The 16,460-nt window shown below is 38.8% G+C and overlaps 1 protein-coding gene across 4 annotated transcripts in view; it reads right to left on the bottom strand.

The window, feature by feature from the left end:
• Window positions 1–16,460, bottom strand: part of NCAPG2 (non-SMC condensin II complex subunit G2) — a 122,270-nt gene that overhangs the window by 42,005 nt on the left and 63,805 nt on the right. For all 4 annotated transcript variants that reach the window (XM_010600288.3, XM_010600289.3, XM_010600290.3 and 1 more), the window contains exons 16-22: window positions 12,996–13,169; window positions 11,114–11,184; window positions 9,278–9,431; window positions 8,228–8,401; window positions 5,447–5,563; window positions 5,213–5,353; window positions 4,663–4,762 (exon numbers count right to left, since the gene is read on the bottom strand). In XM_010600288.3, the coding sequence (XP_010598590.1) occupies window positions 4,663–4,762; window positions 5,213–5,353; window positions 5,447–5,563; window positions 8,228–8,401; window positions 9,278–9,431; window positions 11,114–11,184; window positions 12,996–13,169 (931 nt within the window). The remainder of the gene's footprint in view (window positions 1–4,662; window positions 4,763–5,212; window positions 5,354–5,446; window positions 5,564–8,227; window positions 8,402–9,277; window positions 9,432–11,113; window positions 11,185–12,995; window positions 13,170–16,460) is intronic.

Here is a 16,460-nt window from a genome sequence, read left to right on the forward strand (position 1 = left end):
ACAGTTTTGCTGGATATACGATTCTTGGCTGCCAATTTTTTTCCTTCAATGCTTTATATATGTCAGTCCATTGCTTTCTTACCTGCATGGTTTCTGCCGAGTAGTCCAAGCTTATTCTTATTGACTCTCCTTTGTAGGTGACTTTTCAGTTATCCCTAGCTGCTCTTAAAATTCTCTCTTTATCTTTGGTTTTGGCACGTTTGATTATAATATGCCCTGGTGACTTTCTTTGGGCTCTAACTTTTGTGAATTTCCATGATCATCCTGGATAGGTATCTTCACATCTTTCAAGATATCAGGGAAGTTTTCTGCCAACAATCTTCAACACGTCTCTCTGTATTTTCTGTTCTCCCTTCCTGTTCTGGTACTCCAATCACTTGTAGGTTATTTCTCTTGATAGAGGTTCTTAGGGTTTCTTCATTTTTTAAAAGAATTCTTTTATGTGATTTTTCTTCAAATATATTGGTGCCAAGTGGTTATAGTCAATCTCACTAGCTGTGATTTCCATTTCCTCAATTCTGTTCCTCTGACTTTCTGAGTTTTCTAATTCTGAAATTTTATTGTTAATCTTCTGAGTTTCTGATTGTTTTCTCTCTATGGATTCTTGCAGCCTGTTAAAATTTTCATTACTGTCTTGAATAACCCTCTTAATTTCCTACACTGCTTTATCTGTGTATTCCATGGCTTGTTCTGTGTTTTGCCTGATCTTTTGAACAATTCTGTAAATCAGTCTTCTGTATTCTGCCTCTGGTAATTTCAGGAAGACCTCTTCATCTGGAAGATTCCTTGATTCTTTCGAGAGCTTGTTGAAGCGATCATGGTCTGTTTATGTGATTTGATATTGACTGCTGTCTCCAAGCCATGTACACATTACCTTATTAATTTATTTTGTTTGCTTACTGTATTCTAGCTTCTTTCTTTATTTTGTTTTGATATGCCCAAACAGGCTGCTTGAGAGATCTAGCTTGATTTTTTGTGCCTTTGAAGCTCTAAAGTTCTGTCACCAGCTGGCTAGAGCTATTACCAGGTATATGAGCCTGAGAGTCAATTCACTTTTCTTGTATGGATTCGGCTTAGGTGTCCAGGTAGTCGGTCACCAAGTGTGTGGTGCAGGCTCTGTCCTACAGTCTTACAGGGGCAGAGGTGGTTTGTGTAGGCACAGGTAACTGGTTGCAGCAGGGCGTCACGATCTGAGCAAAGCAGGGGGCTGACAACCATTCCCCAAGTATCTGTGAGGAAAGCACATCCCTGTTCCCTAGGGAGCACAGGTGGGTGGGTTTTGCAACCGGAACATGGGCACTCAATTCTGTTGGTTTTGAGGACTGGGAGGCACCACTTATCCTTGGACCCCTGTTGCTGGTGGTTAGGTGGTGTGGGTGTAGCCACCAGTCCTTATGGCCCTGATGAGGGTACATGAGGACCCTGTTTAATAGGCAGAGCAGTGTCAAATGTCAAAAACCCACGTCTTCACCGCACAGCTAAAACAGTTAAAGTCTGATCTCAGGCACATACCTCGCCGCAGTCTGCGAACAAGGGCATATGCTCCTGAAATGGGCCCATACAGGTGCATGTAGGGGTGAAAGCATTCAAAGTCCATGGATCATTTTTGTCTGGACTAGAGCATCTTCTGCCCTGAGTTCCCAGCTTAGGGGACCCAGCAGATTATTTTTTCCCCCAACTGTTAATTTATTCCTTCTCCAAGTCCGGGAGAATGGCTCAGAGCACATGGCAGGACCTATCTCAGGCCCAGTGAAATCGATCACCACTGAAGCTGGCCTGGAGGCTGAGGGCATGGTAAATTAGATGCAAGTACTTGGCTTTTGCTGACAGTGCTGTTCTCTGATTCCGGAGGCATGAGTAGACAGTGCAACTCGCTGTCTCTTTCTGAGGAACTCATGTCCTGACCGCTGCTAGCCTAGCTGAGGTCACACCAGGGAATCGTTGACTGAGGGGCTCCAGTTCCCACCGAGCCAGGTCTGGCAACTCCTCGCTGCTTCTGAACCATCTCTCCCTCCCCTGCCGCTCAGTCTGATTTTCTAACTTTGCTTTTGATGTTCACAGCTCCTTACTTGTTATATACATAATTGCTTCACTTGTTTTTTCGGGTCTTTGTTTTAAGAGGGATCATCGGAAGCATTTGACTACTCCACCATCTTGGCCCTGCGTTTAGATTGGTATTTTCTTAATGCTCTGTTTCCTAGCACAGAATTTTAGTAGTCCACCCCAAATCTTTTACCACAGGCTGTTAATTTTATTGCTGATTTTGCAGAATACACGTTTTTTTTCCAAAACATATTTTTTGTGTTATAGCAGAAACAGCTACATTTTGTGGGTTTGGATTTTTACATTTGGGTTATACAAGGGGACTCAGCTGTATTCTTTTCTTTAGTACCCACTTCAGAACAAATAATACCTTACTTAAATATCAATAATATAAATATATACTATTTCTTTTAATTAAAACTGTTTACTGGGACTCTTTCAAGTAGTGCAAAAAACCCACAGAACAACACTCCAAGTCTACCTAGCTAGATTGCCAAATATAATCCTATGATACATTTGTAACAAGTCTGAAAAATAATTTCATAGCTGATTCTATCCTAGGAAATCCTGATTATCACAATGCCCAAATACAAAGATCATTTCAGTTGGGGAACAGGCAAAGTCAGTAGCTTAGGGCCTTATTCTCGGGGAAAAGAGGGAATAGATACCCCTACGTGATGAAATTGTCTATATTGGAAATCTAAATTCTAACAAGCTCCTCATTAAAGTAAATTTTATAAATACTAAAATAGATTCAGTCCTTAAGGGAAAATAATCCCTAAATGATAAACAAAGTTAAAACAGTAAAAATGATTTTTTTTTATTGTTAACTATTAAGCCTAAAATGCTGTTTTCACAATAGAAAGTGAGCATTACAAAGGATTACACAAAGAAAAAAGGCTAAACCTTACAATAAACAATGTTGAAACTTAAGTTGGATATTTTAAACATGGTATAATCTCATTTGTAATTAAAGATTAATTCAAGGACGTGTAAACACTAGAGCAGAGTGACCAACATCCCAGCTCCAGTGCAGTCAAGCACCAACTTGAGTAGCAGATTCATGAAAAAGACTCTGAGTGAGCATGCTGAGAGACAAAGACTCCTCTATAGTTTACCACGAAGCTATTTAAGACTATGAGAATAAGACCATAGAGAATTAACTATAAATTTAACTATGAAACTAATAAATCTAATTTTCAAAACTTAATGTTGGATTTACTAAAGGATTCTATCAAATTATTTTCAATTTCTTTTAGCAAACGTCTGGGCTTAAAGAAATTTAAGTATTAATTTTTCAAGTTTCTACAGCTCTCAGGAAGCCCTGGTGGCATAGTAGTTAAGTGCTAATGGCTGCTAACCAAAAGGTTGGCAGTTCAAACCCACCAGGTGCTCCCTGGAAACTCTATGGGGCAGTTCTACTCTGTCCTATAGGGTCGCTATGAGTCGGAATTGACTTGACAGCAGTGGGTGTATAGCTCTCAGAAACAGCCAAACGTAGGGTAGGGATGTATAATATAATTTACTCTTCTTTGTCACAATCTGTTCTCACAAGGGTAAAGGAGACATGGGAATGCCCTCCAAGATGGAGATGCTCTCCTATGTCACATCTTCCCACACATCTCCCTACCATCCACCTGACGTGGGCTGCAGGAACCTGGCCCTCAGGACCCATTCACATGATGCTCCAGATAACCAGTCAACAGTCTGGCTCAGTGCTGACCTCCTCTCAGCTCCACCAGACCACTTGGAAGAAGACTGACTTTCCATTTATCCCTTGAACAAATTTTAATCTCTGTAGCGAACCTAAACACTCTTATTAGTCCTTCTTACCTGCTTAACACAGCTGAAGGAAACAAGCTTTTCTCCCAGTTCTACTAAATAAAGATCTCCATTTAAATAAGGTATGACTATAAATACTACCCTTCTTAACAGATACTTAAAGTATCTTAAAGAAAGCTTGTGGGAACTTAAATTGCTACTGTGAGCATGCTACTTTGGTCTGCCAATATCCCTTTCCTTGAGGTAACAGTAACTCTCTATATGATCCTCGTAAGGCATTAAATAACAACTCCTGATTTACCCACCACCCCACAACAGCAGCCCATGACCAGGACAGAAGCAGTGAGAACTCTCCTGTGAGATGTGTTCTGAATCCCAGAAGAGAGATGGTCTCTCCTTTTTGAATAAAGAAATCGGCTCAAGACTTCCACTGGGCATCTTGCCTAGTACATGGGAAAAGTGTGTCTGACAATAAACAAACCACAGAGAGAAGCAGAACTCCAAGGATATAATTAGAAACTCTGAATTTAGCAATGTCTGATGCCAGAAACATCTTTGAACTTCCTGATTGCATCAGGCGATAAATTCCTTTCTTGGCATAAGCTAGTCTGCCTTACCTACCTTTCACTTAAAAGCTAGCGTCCTGAGCAGCAAAGGAAGTAAGGGAGGGAGGCCAAAACAGAGGGAGAAAGAGGGACAGGGAGGGAGGGAGGTAGGGAGGAAGACTGAAAAGAAGGCAGGAGGAGGGATAGAGTGAGAGAGGCAGAGAGGAAACAAGGGAGGCATGGTTTTGAATACTAATTGCTATAAAACAGTCCTTTAATAAATGAAGTATACCTGTATGCATGATTCTAAGGCTTCGTTGTAAAAGTTGTATCTGAAACTTACAGTCACCAAGGCCAACCATCACAACATCTTTACACACAGTCAGATAGGTCTGCAAAAGAAACAGATGTACTCAGGTGATATATCAAAAATGGCCATTAAAAAGAGAGAGAGAAAGAAAGAAATCCAGCCTTGGAAAGCTTCTAGTATCGGATGGACTAGTTGTCTTATAAAGCAGATATTTATAAAGATGTTTTATAAAGGAATTTCCACGGAAGTATATTAATTCCCATTTTTATTTCCACAAGAAATCTAGAAACATATATTATGCAATTTCATAAACATCATGAACACCTATCACATGCAAGGTATAAAATTACATTAAAATTGTGCAGTTTATGCTTTGCAAAAAGACAAATTCAGATATTTAAATGTCACTGTTCTGTATGTAAGAAGAGCAAAATTAATGTCTAAAATTACAAATTCAAGACAGAAAATAAAATCCTAAAGCACTTAACAAACTTGCTCAAGAGAAAAGTTTCTGTGTCTTAAGACTTCTAACCTGGATGATTTGCTGATAAATGACCCTATGGAGCTTCAGATGTTCTTCTTCTTGATCTTGGATAAAAGATAAAACTTTGTTTTCTAACCAAAATCCAGTGTCTTCCAAAATGGACAGATAAACTTTTTCTTCTGAGCAAAACTGTCCAATGACCACAAAAAAGAGAGAAATTAACAGTGAAAACAATAGCAATGTTATTGTTAATCTAATACAGACACAGAAAATAAAATTCACCTTGTGCTGAAGGTGAATACTTAATCGACAATGGAGACTAAAAGCTTGCAGGGCTGTTGCTTGATTGAAGTTACAAGGTTTTTCACCTGATGACTGCAAAATTGATTCTAGATCTGTCTGTAAGATAATAACATACAAGGACCATATTCTGATTAATAAATCATCACAACATTCTATCACAGTGAATACAACCTGAAGCATCTGCAATTGCAATTTCAATACCAAAAAGTAGAGCAACTGAGGTGAATTTAGTAACGGGGTCAAAGCTTTTTGAAAAATTTAAAATACTTTCCCTACCTCACCTACCATATGTGTCCTCCTTCCTAAGGGCAAATAAAAATACTCTTAAGAGTTATTATTTAAGGATGCATCAATGATAACACTGCATATCAAATATGGGAGCCATCAAGATCAAGTATTTTAAAGCTTCTGCTCCAGGATAGTTTCTGGATAAGGTTCTGAGCAGGGCTGTTATGGCCTGAAAACTCAGAGCCTTGTCCAGGACTTGCCAAAAAGAAAAAAAAGGAAGGCAGCCTCAACCAAGGAGTGAAATGACTAGACTACTCTTCTGCACCAGAGTAAAGTTCACCTTATTTCGGCAACTCTGAGACCCTTTTGCTTGCTGCCCTCTTCCTAGCCACATACCCTACAATAGGAATAATATGGTAGTATTTGGAAATGTGTGGGAGTGGTTTTTTTTTTTTTTTTGGTAATCACAACGGAGGAGGGCGTGCATTCAGCACTTAGTGAGCGGTAATACCCATAGTAGGAACCCTGGCAGCACAGCAGTTAAGCACTTGGCTGCTAACCAAAAGGTTGGTGGTTAAAACCCATCAGCCACTCGGTGGGAGAAAGATGTGGCGGTCTGTTTCCATGAAGATTAGTCTTGGAAACCCTACAGTGTGACTGATTACTTTTGTATGTGCCCTTTCTAGCTACGGTCTTGTAACGTCCACCCAGGTAATTGGTTGGGACTGTGTAATAGGGTAATCGTGGCCCACCAAAAGGATTAGTCAGTTTTGCCTTAAAAGAGAATCAATTCCAGAGCAGAGAGGAGGATCCTACCACCACAAAGGAAAGGGGAGACCAGCAGGACAGACCCGACAGCAGGAGATGACGTGGGCTTCCCAGCCCATGGAGAGAGAAAGCTGAGTGCTTTTGGGTACAGGCTGAGGGCCAGGGTGAGGTGTGCCTGAGAGCTCCGCTGGGAAGAAGCTATCCTAATGGAAGAACTTTATCCTGAGTGTTCCTGAGACTAAATTTTAACTGTTACTCCCCTAATAAACCCCATAACTTTGAGTATTGTCTGTGAGTTCTGCGTGGTCATTGCAATGAATTATCGAACCCAGCAGAGAAACAGTGCTGTGGGAGGGATGGTTGGTGTCAGAATTAGTAAAGGCGGCAGAGAGAGGAGGCTTGTCTGGCCTCCACCTCATGGAAGTCAGCCTTATACCGTTGATCTTAGTTCTCCTTCCCCTTTGTGAGATTGGAGGAGGTCAGATACTGCCCCCGCGCTGTTTTACAGGGCACTTCTACTCTGTCCTGTAAACCAAAAAACCAAACAAACCTGGTGCCGCCGAGTTGATTCCGACTCATAGCAACCCTACAGGAGAGAGTAGAACTACTCCACAGGGTTTCCAAGGAGCAGCTGGTGGATTCAAACTGCTGAACTTTTTGGTCAGCAGCTGAAAGCTTGGCAATGGGAATATCAATTGTGCTCCTGGTGAGAAATAATTGGCCATCAGAGAAGCCTGCCTGTGTACATGCCTACCCATTTTACTTAGAACCTGCAGTCAGCCCTACCTTTAAGAAAGCAGTACACGGGAGAAACACTTACACAACCATGGCAGGTACCCAGCTTCGTCACCTCTACCAATCAACACAGTCCACTGGCAATATCCTAACTCTAGTGAGCCCACATCTCTGCCTGTTCACTGCCTGTACATGAGCCAGTGAACGGGCCCGAGAAAATGCACAGCCATGATAATTAGGCTCACTTTAAATTCAAGACCCCAATCGACAAAAAGGGCCCTTTCCTGGAAATCTTATACTACCCTAGTCAATTTCCTCTCTTAGATGACTATCTTACACCTTCTCTTTCCTCAAACCTCCAACCCCTTTACCTCCACACTTCAAGGCAGGGCTCTGATGCATAACTAGCTTTGCCTTGGGCACAATGAAACCCTTAATAACAGCAGTGATCAGAGGTTGTTTCAGCATGGGTAGCTCCTGGAGGTGATGAGGGAAGAAAGGCAGAACAGGAGAGAAGGAAAAGGGTGAATTCTACCTGGTAGCTGAGAACACTGAGTTTGTGAATTCACATGAAACACTCTCCAGAGATTCCTAGAAAGAATTGCCAAAGACTTTGAGGGGAAGTTAGTATTTCCACATTAATGGGTAGGAGCAGAGCAAGAGAACTGCTGTTTAACAAGTAGTTTTACTACCGACTGGTATGTTCTGAGAAACATGGATTATACACCTAAGTCCCATGTCCCTAATCAGATCGGACAAAAAACAGACTTGTGAACACTTTATTAGAAAGACCAGAGTGAGGAGCTTTTAACATCAGTCCCAATCTTGCCACTACCAGTTAAGTCACCTGTGTCTGAGTGTTCTTGCCTACAAATTGGAGGAGGCAGACTAGAACACTTTCAATTCCCTTCCGGTTCTAAAAATTTGATAGTAGTATAAATATTAAAATTTAAATCTCACTTCATCCTTCCCACTATAACAGGGAATTACTCAATTTTCACGGCATCCATGTGTGGTCTACAAAGTTACCTTTGACGTGTCAAGCACTTTCAAAAGATGGTTCAGTTTCTTTCGGGGAACAGACAGCAAGCATTCTCTATTCTTTGAATGGGTCAGCAAATACTCTATGTAAACCAAGGCTAATTCAGGTTTTACTGGGCGTGTATCATGAATTCGCACTTTTCGTTTAGAGGCTGAATTACTCTGAAAGAAAGGGGGATAAACTGATAATTAAAACATGTTCCTAGAAAAATTCAGAACAGAATTTCAAATTCTCATAGAATCCAGATTTTCTGAAGCCATGGAGGTTGGATGAACCCCTGAAACAAGTGCCCTGAGATAATCTTTAAATTTTAAACCAAAAATATCCCCTTGAAGTCTTCTTAAAACCAAAAAATAGTTTAACTTAACTAGTAAAGAATGTCTGCCCTGAGCATTGTGCTCTTTTAAGATCTATCTAGATGGGAGGAACCTGAAAGATGATAGGAACCTGAGAGGCAGTGAGTTTATGTTAACGGTAATGGGAGAGGACCAATTAGAAAAGGAGGGTGAGAACGGTTGCTCAACCTGAAGAATGTAATCATTGTCACTGAATTGTACATGTAGAAATTGTTGAATTGCTGTATTCTGCTGTTAAACAGAAAATTGTTGAATTGGTATTCTCAACAACAAAATAATTATAAATAAATATCCCCTGAAGTCTTCTTCAAACCAAAAAATTATTTAGTATAGAATGCCTTGAGGACTGTTCTTTTTTAAAGAACTATCTATATGGGATCAAACTGACAACAGCAACTTGAAAGGTTAGACAGGAAGCTTAGGGGACAGTGAGTTTATGTTAATGGGGAAGAACAATTCAAGGAGGGTGAGAATGGTCACACAACTTAAAGAATGTAATCAATGTCACAAATTGCACACGCAGAAATTGTTGGATTGGTATATGTTTTGCTGTGTACATTTTCAGCAATAGAAAAATTATCTTGGGTTAGACAAAAAAAATGTTCCTGGAAAAACAAATAATTTCTAACATACAGTTACACTCATTCACCAAAATTTTAAAGAAACATTACACAAATATACCTTGCTTTGGGGCTGTTCCTCTGGTAGCCAATCATAAACGAGCTCCAGGATATGTCCCACTTGTCCCCAGGAGCAAAGGCAATCTAACAAAGTGCAATAGTTCTTATCTACAGCTCCTTCTTCCTGATTTCGTAATGTGGAAATAACACCACAGCTAAAAAATTCAAATATGTAAAATCAGTTGTAATATTTCAAAAACAATTTCCCATTTGTCTAAAAGATGAGGAAAATCAAGATGTTAAAGCCTGAAGGTACATATGCCCTTGTTATTATATTAACATTTCAACATTTTCCAGTGCACGAAAACGTGTTATTTTTCCATAACTAGCGTGTGAGTACATTCCAACACAAATTATTGAATTTGAAAGTAGCTTTGGAAATAGTAAAAGTAAAAAAACATAAATTCCCTTCCTCTTTTTTTTTTTTCTTTTCATGTCATCTTTGTCAGACTTTAGAGCAATAATTCCTAAATTTTTTGGAATTCCTAAATATTGAATTTGAAAGTAGCTTTGGAAATAGTAAAAGTAGTCCACATAAATTCCCTTCCTCTTTTTTTTTCTTTTCATGTCATCTTTGTCAGACTTTAGAGCAATAATTCCTAAATTTTTTGGAATGGTTTTTGTTACTGCCAAAACAGTAATTTTTTTTCTTAGTTAATAAAAATCAGTAATTCTTACTGAGATAATAACCAATCCTATAAAGCAATGCTGTCCGATAAAAATATAATGCAAAACACAGAAGTGAGCCACATTTGTAAGTTAAAATTTTCTAATAGCCATATCTACAAACATAAAAAAGCAGGTGAAATTAATTTTAGTAATATGTCTGATTTAACTCAACTGAAAAAGTTGAGGCCTGATCTGATTTAACTCAACTTTTTTTTTTTATCTAAAAAAGTTGAGCCCTGATGGCGCAGTGGTTAAAGCAACTGACCACTAACTAAAAAGTCGGTGGTTTGAAACCACCAGCAGCTCAGCAGGAGAAAGATGTGGCAGTCTGCTTCCATAGAGATTTACAGCCTTGGACATTCTATGGGGCCACTATGAGTCGGAATTGTTGTCTGGGGGTATACAGCTCAGGGGTGTAGCTCAGTTTGGCATGTATGAGGTCCTGGGTTCTATCCCTGGCACCTCCACGGATGTTTCCCTGTGGAGCCCTGATGACTCAGTGGTTAACACCTCAACTACCAACCAAAAGGCCAGCAGTTCAAATCCACCAGCTGCTCCTTGGAAACCCTATGGGGCAATTCTACTCTGTCCTAGAGGGTTGCTATGAGTTGGAGTCAACTCAACAGCAATGGGTTTGGTTTTTTTAGTTATCTAAAATATTGCCATTTTAACATGTAATCGATATAAAAAAACTATGAGACGCCTTATTATTCTTTTTATACCAAGTCTTTGAATCCACGTGTAGCTCCATTTTAAATAACATCTCAACTCAGACCAACCATGTTTCAAGTGCTCAATAGGCACATGTGGTTAGCAGCTGCTGTACTGGACAGTACAGCTGTAGAGTATCCTAACACTTATTAAATAAAGCTTAATAAAAACAACTCCCCCAGATTTTACTGTGGAATAATTGTTTAAGCCCTACATAGTGTCTTCTTTTATTACTGAGGAACTACAGAGCCTGCTGAAAACTTGCAACCTGAGGTTCTCCCTATTAAAGGGAGAAGGAAAAGCAGAAGCAGCAGCTTACAAATTATATAAGCAGCTATTAACATAAAGCTAACACGTGACATGTTAGAGACAGTCTGCTGAATTTCAAAGTAACTACTAAGCAGAACAGTGACTGAATTCCTCCTTTACCATTTTACTGAAAAAATACAGATAATACCTGAAGGGAGGGACAGCAGAGGCTGGCACAAAGGACATGAGCATAAATAAAGGAGTCTTGCAGCGATCATCCTGAAAGCGTGAAAGGAAAACAAACGGTGTATTTAAATAATATGAACGTCTGAAAGCCTCTCCATATAGCTTCCTAATAACCCATTCTCAAAGCTGTTTAGTAAAACTAATAGTAACTCTTTTAACATTCAAAGAAAAATTTAAACCTATTTGTAAATCATATTTCTGAGTAGAGAAAATTACTTGGTAAGTATTCGCAAAGTTTGACATAACGTTTTATTACTTGCGTAATGTATTATTTTATGCAAATATTTATTAAGCACCTACTGTACAGGCGCCAGTCTAAATCTTAGAGATCTATTAGTAATCAAAATAGACAAAATCCCTTGCTATCATGGAACTGACATCTATTTTGAAAACAATCCTGGTGAAAGAAAAAAATTTAACCCCATACGCTTTATGATCTGAACATAAATTTAAAGAGAATAAAACTATTCAGAGAGAATTTTATAAAACTAATTTTAATTAGAGTATCTTTAGGAAGATAGTATGATTTAATGCAAAATAACACAGGCTCTGGAGCTACCCAGCCAAACCTGAACCCAAATCAGATTCTACAACCTAAGTAGCTGGTACAACACACAGAGAAAGCTGGTTAAACTCACTGAGCCTTAGTTTCCTTCTCTGCAAATTAGGCATAGGGGAGAACTAAATAAAACACATAAAACTCTATTGCAGGACCTAGTACATGGTAACTGCTTAATAAAGTTCAGCTTTATTATTATAATCACAAGAAGAAAGTAATCAGTAGTCTAGATTCGATCAAGGAAAAAGCAGTAACAACTTTCCCGAAAATATAAATGAAATAGAAACAAAAGGAAAATTAAGATTTAATCTGTAATTATTTTGCATCAGTTAGAGTAGATTCATCCTTATCCCCTGTCAATAAAGAAAATATTTTCCCAATGCTAAAAGTAAACTGATAATTAGTGCTGATTCCACTTCATACGTGGCTTATTTATTACTTACCACGCGACGCCCACAACATTCCCTGAGCCATGGAGGACAGGGTGACTCTCTTGCCAGAATCATTCAGAATTTACGGCCTTTCCCAAGTTCCTGATGCTCCAGGCTGCCCTGCTCATCTACTACCTCATTCAATGCCCTGTGGGCTACTTTATCTTTCGAGATTTTTGACACGATGTTGGTTTCTCAAACCAATGTAACTAAGTTGTTAAATGTACTAATAAATTCAGCAGATTATATTAGTACCCTCGTGGATAAGACATGTTTTCACCTCAGAGGCAGGATGAAGCTGAGAGACTTGACAGTCACAGAAACAAGGCTCACAAAAGCTAAGTGGTCCAACATCACGTGAGGTGTTAGCACAAGAGCCAAGAGTAAAGCTTAGGATGATAGGGTTGCTTTCTTTAGTTGGGAATAAATTTGTATTTTTAGCTATTAGCACAGAGAGATATTTGTCTACAGTATGCTTTCAAATGCATAAGTAAAACTTCCCACAAAACGTAGTGCTACTTTTTCTTCAGGGTCACAAAATCCTTTCTCAAATCCCAGAAAATCAAATCAGACTCTAAAACAGTGTCTCAACCCATTAGAGATGGAAAAATTGAATGCTTACATTAGACGTTTCTCTGAGCGCTGGGGGTCTGAAACAGAAAGGTACAAGGTCTCTGCCCTCAAGAAGGATAAGAGACTATACTACAAGATGAGTCCTAGTTCAACCTTCCCATTTTACAGATGGGAAAACAGATCCAGAGAGGTAAATATGTTCACAAACTTTTGCTAAATTCTAAACAAATGAAATTCTAATACACCTTGCTTACAGCTACCAAGTGTAGTTCAGTGCTTACCGTAAACACTTTCAGATACTGTGGAAGCGCAGCGGCAAACTTGTCAATGGTGTACGCTTTGGCTTCTTTATTATTTTCCATACTCCTGGTAATACTTTTCCAGAGAATTACAATGATTTCTAATAAACCTGCCATGGATGCAACATCACTTACTGACAGTGTTTGGTCCAGAACCTGAGATACAAATAACTTTATTGTGAAAGAATCAAAGTATAACAACTATTAAAAGATAACAGCACCATCTTTAATAGAACATTTCAAAATTATAGACCTAAAACCATAACGTAAAGGATATCAAGTCTATTTTACGTCATAACGTTACTTTAATCTCTATTCAAGAAGCTCGACTGTAAGTAAATCTGTTATTTTTAAAAGTCCAACCAAGAAATAAATTCTAAAATAACCCTACATCCTTTAAACTGAATTTAAAGTCCTCTAAAAATCAAAATGTTTAAACTATTGTCTTCATACAGTTTATTACGCCAAAGAACATAACATGCTAGTAAAAAGCGGCATTTTCTTTTACTGTATCTTTCGATTCGTTAAAGTAAGATGTTACTTTCCACCACAAACCTCAATGTGAATAGACTAGGGAGAAAATGATTATAAAACCTAATTTTCTTAAATGTGATTATTATTACAGATACAAAAGCTCAACCTATCAGATCACACACATCACACCGCTCTGTGGCCGACCATCTTTATTCCATTGGGCCTGGCAGAACACAGCTCTAGAGGCTCTGATATTAATGGCTGATTGTGATCAACATACGACCCAGTCACAGGCTACACTACGCTGTTTTAAAATAAATATACCTATATATATTTTCCTGAACATCGCTTACCTGACTGTTCAGACTAAATAGATCATATTAAACCACAAATTCCTTCTAGTAAACTCCTCTTATACACAGAGCTGGAGGTCCTAAACTACCACCAGGAATCCACCGCTCCTTACGCTTACATGTGTATTATGGTTGTACATCAGTGACCAGAAACGCCCATCATAAATCAGCAAGCACACACACTGATTCTACATGCTAACAAGCCTACTGAGGAGAACTGTCATGTGACTATAACAAAGTCTAATAATTTGCTAAAAAACCAATATAGACAATTTCTGGAAGGAGACTACCTTGAGATACAACGGATGATTCATTTCAGGCTTGGCATTTTTGTGCTATCTACTCAAGCATAATGGAAAAAGATACCAGGAGGAAAATGAATTTGATTAATAAGGGTACACAGAAAAAATAAAAGCAGCTTCTATATAAAGTTAGATACTTCAACAGGTGATAATGTTTTGAATGAATTATGGCCAAATTTACAAAGCAATAAAACCGCTAAACACTTAGAGATTACTCAAAAAACTATACAAATAACAGGTTGATAAAATTTTTCATCCTGTACTTAATCTTACTTTTATTGTCCTGGTGTTTAGTATAGCAGCCTTATCATTAATGTTTCATCAGAAATATACCACTTCTTCCTCATAATTTGAAAAGTCTGCTGAATTCCTAAGTAATATTTCATGAAATATAAGGCCAACATTTTATTTTCGCAGAGAATATCTTTGGTTTTTAGTAGACGGCAACGAGAAAAAGTAAAAGCCACTTTTAAAAGTTTTGCTTTTAGCTATATATAGACATTCTTAGAATAACTATTTGTAAAATTATATTTTTTCTAGCATAGGTTACAACAAAGCTACATAACTCTAAATCCATTTTTTCTAATTGTACAGAAATTAGCCTAAAATGTTATAAAATGCAAGCTTTCACAATAACTTCTAGGTTATTAATAAAGGGGGTGGGGTGGAAGATTCCTTCAATATTTAAAAAATGTAATAGTCTCTTAACTACTGTATTACAAAACACGTTCTGGTCTTTTGCTAAAACATTTCCATCATCAGTATGGGTTTGCAAGGACAGCCCAGAAGAGACTGATTTCTCCTTAATACAGTACATCCAATTTATTGTTCATCACCTCAGCCTGCTTCATATAGTGAAGTTCTGCGTAGTAGCCCTGCTTAAAAGGACTGAAAATCACTATCCTACCATCTCCACCTAAGGTTTCCTAAGATATATCAGCAGCTATGGGATCACTTCCTGGAAAAGTTCTGCCTACCCAATTCATATTTTGAGGCAAAAGTCCTGAAGAGGAAGAACTCAGATTCCACCAAAACTAAGCACAGAACCAATTCGAATGCTCTCACACTAGATTTTCCTAAAACTTGGATGAAAAAACAACCTGACGCCTATAAGCCGATAGAAACTTCCAGTCAGAGTTAAGCCATCTTAAGGTAAATTCCACAAACTCATTCCTTTTATGCTCTTTCCTCTGTTTATTCCACTTGTTTCCCTTGCTTTTTCGGTAAAATTCCTTTTGAACAATTTCAATCTATCTTAGCTGTCTAAAAGAACAAAATGAAAAGGGAAACATTTAAACAGAGCAAATTCCTTCTAGGACTAGGTATGGTGGTGACAGTGACAATCCCATCAAAGTGCAGGCAATCGGGTAGAGGTGCGCATCAGAGTGAGAAGTTTGCTGGAGTTACTGTGATTACAACTCCTGTGCTTCTTTACATGCGGACAGGCAGACATGGGACTAATAAAAAATAAATCCACAAAAAATAAGCAAAGTCACAACTTCCTCATGGAGAAAATGTTTTGTAAGGCCACTCCTTAAGAGGCCAAAGCCTGTGCCACAGTTACAGGAATAGAGTAAGTTTAGTTAGGATCAGATTAAGAAAGCCCTCAAGTGTAAGAGGAAACCCTGGTGGCGGAGTGGTTAAGTGCTACAGCTGCTAACCAAGGGGTCAGCAGTTCGAATCCGCCAAGTGCTCCTTGGAACTCTATGAGGCAGTTCTACTCTGTTCTATAGGGTCGCTATGAGTTGGAATCGACTCGACGGCACTAGGTTTTTTTCAAGTGTAAGAAAATTTGGATTTTACTTTTTAAAAATTTTTATTGTGCTTTAAGTGATAGGTTACAAATCAAGTCAGTTTCTTATACAAAAACTTACATACACCTTGCTATATACTCCTAGCTGCTCTCCCCCTAATGAGACAGCATACTCCTTTCCTCCACTCTATTTTCGGGTCCATTCAGCCAGCTTCTGACCCCCTCTGCCCTCTCATCTCTTCTACTGAAAGAAGCTGCCCACATAGTCTCATGTGTCCACTTGATCCAAGAAGCTTACTCTTCACCAGGTATCATTTTCTACCCCATTGCCCAGTCCAATCCCTGTCTGAAGAGTTGGCTTTGGGAATGGTTCCTGTCTCGGGCTAACAGAAGGTCTGGGGACCATAACCTCTGGTGTCCTTTCTGGTCTCAGTCAGACCATTAAGTCTGGTCTTTTTATGAGAATTTGAGGTCTGCATCCCACTGCTCTCCTGCTCCCTCAGGGGTTCTCTGTTGTGTTCCCTGTCAGGGCAGTCATCGGTTGTAGCCAGGTGCCATCTAGTTC

Source organism: Loxodonta africana, chromosome 22 (genome assembly GCF_030014295.1).
Source record: "Loxodonta africana isolate mLoxAfr1 chromosome 22, mLoxAfr1.hap2, whole genome shotgun sequence".
Classification (NCBI taxonomy): domain Eukaryota; kingdom Metazoa; phylum Chordata; class Mammalia; order Proboscidea; family Elephantidae; genus Loxodonta; species Loxodonta africana.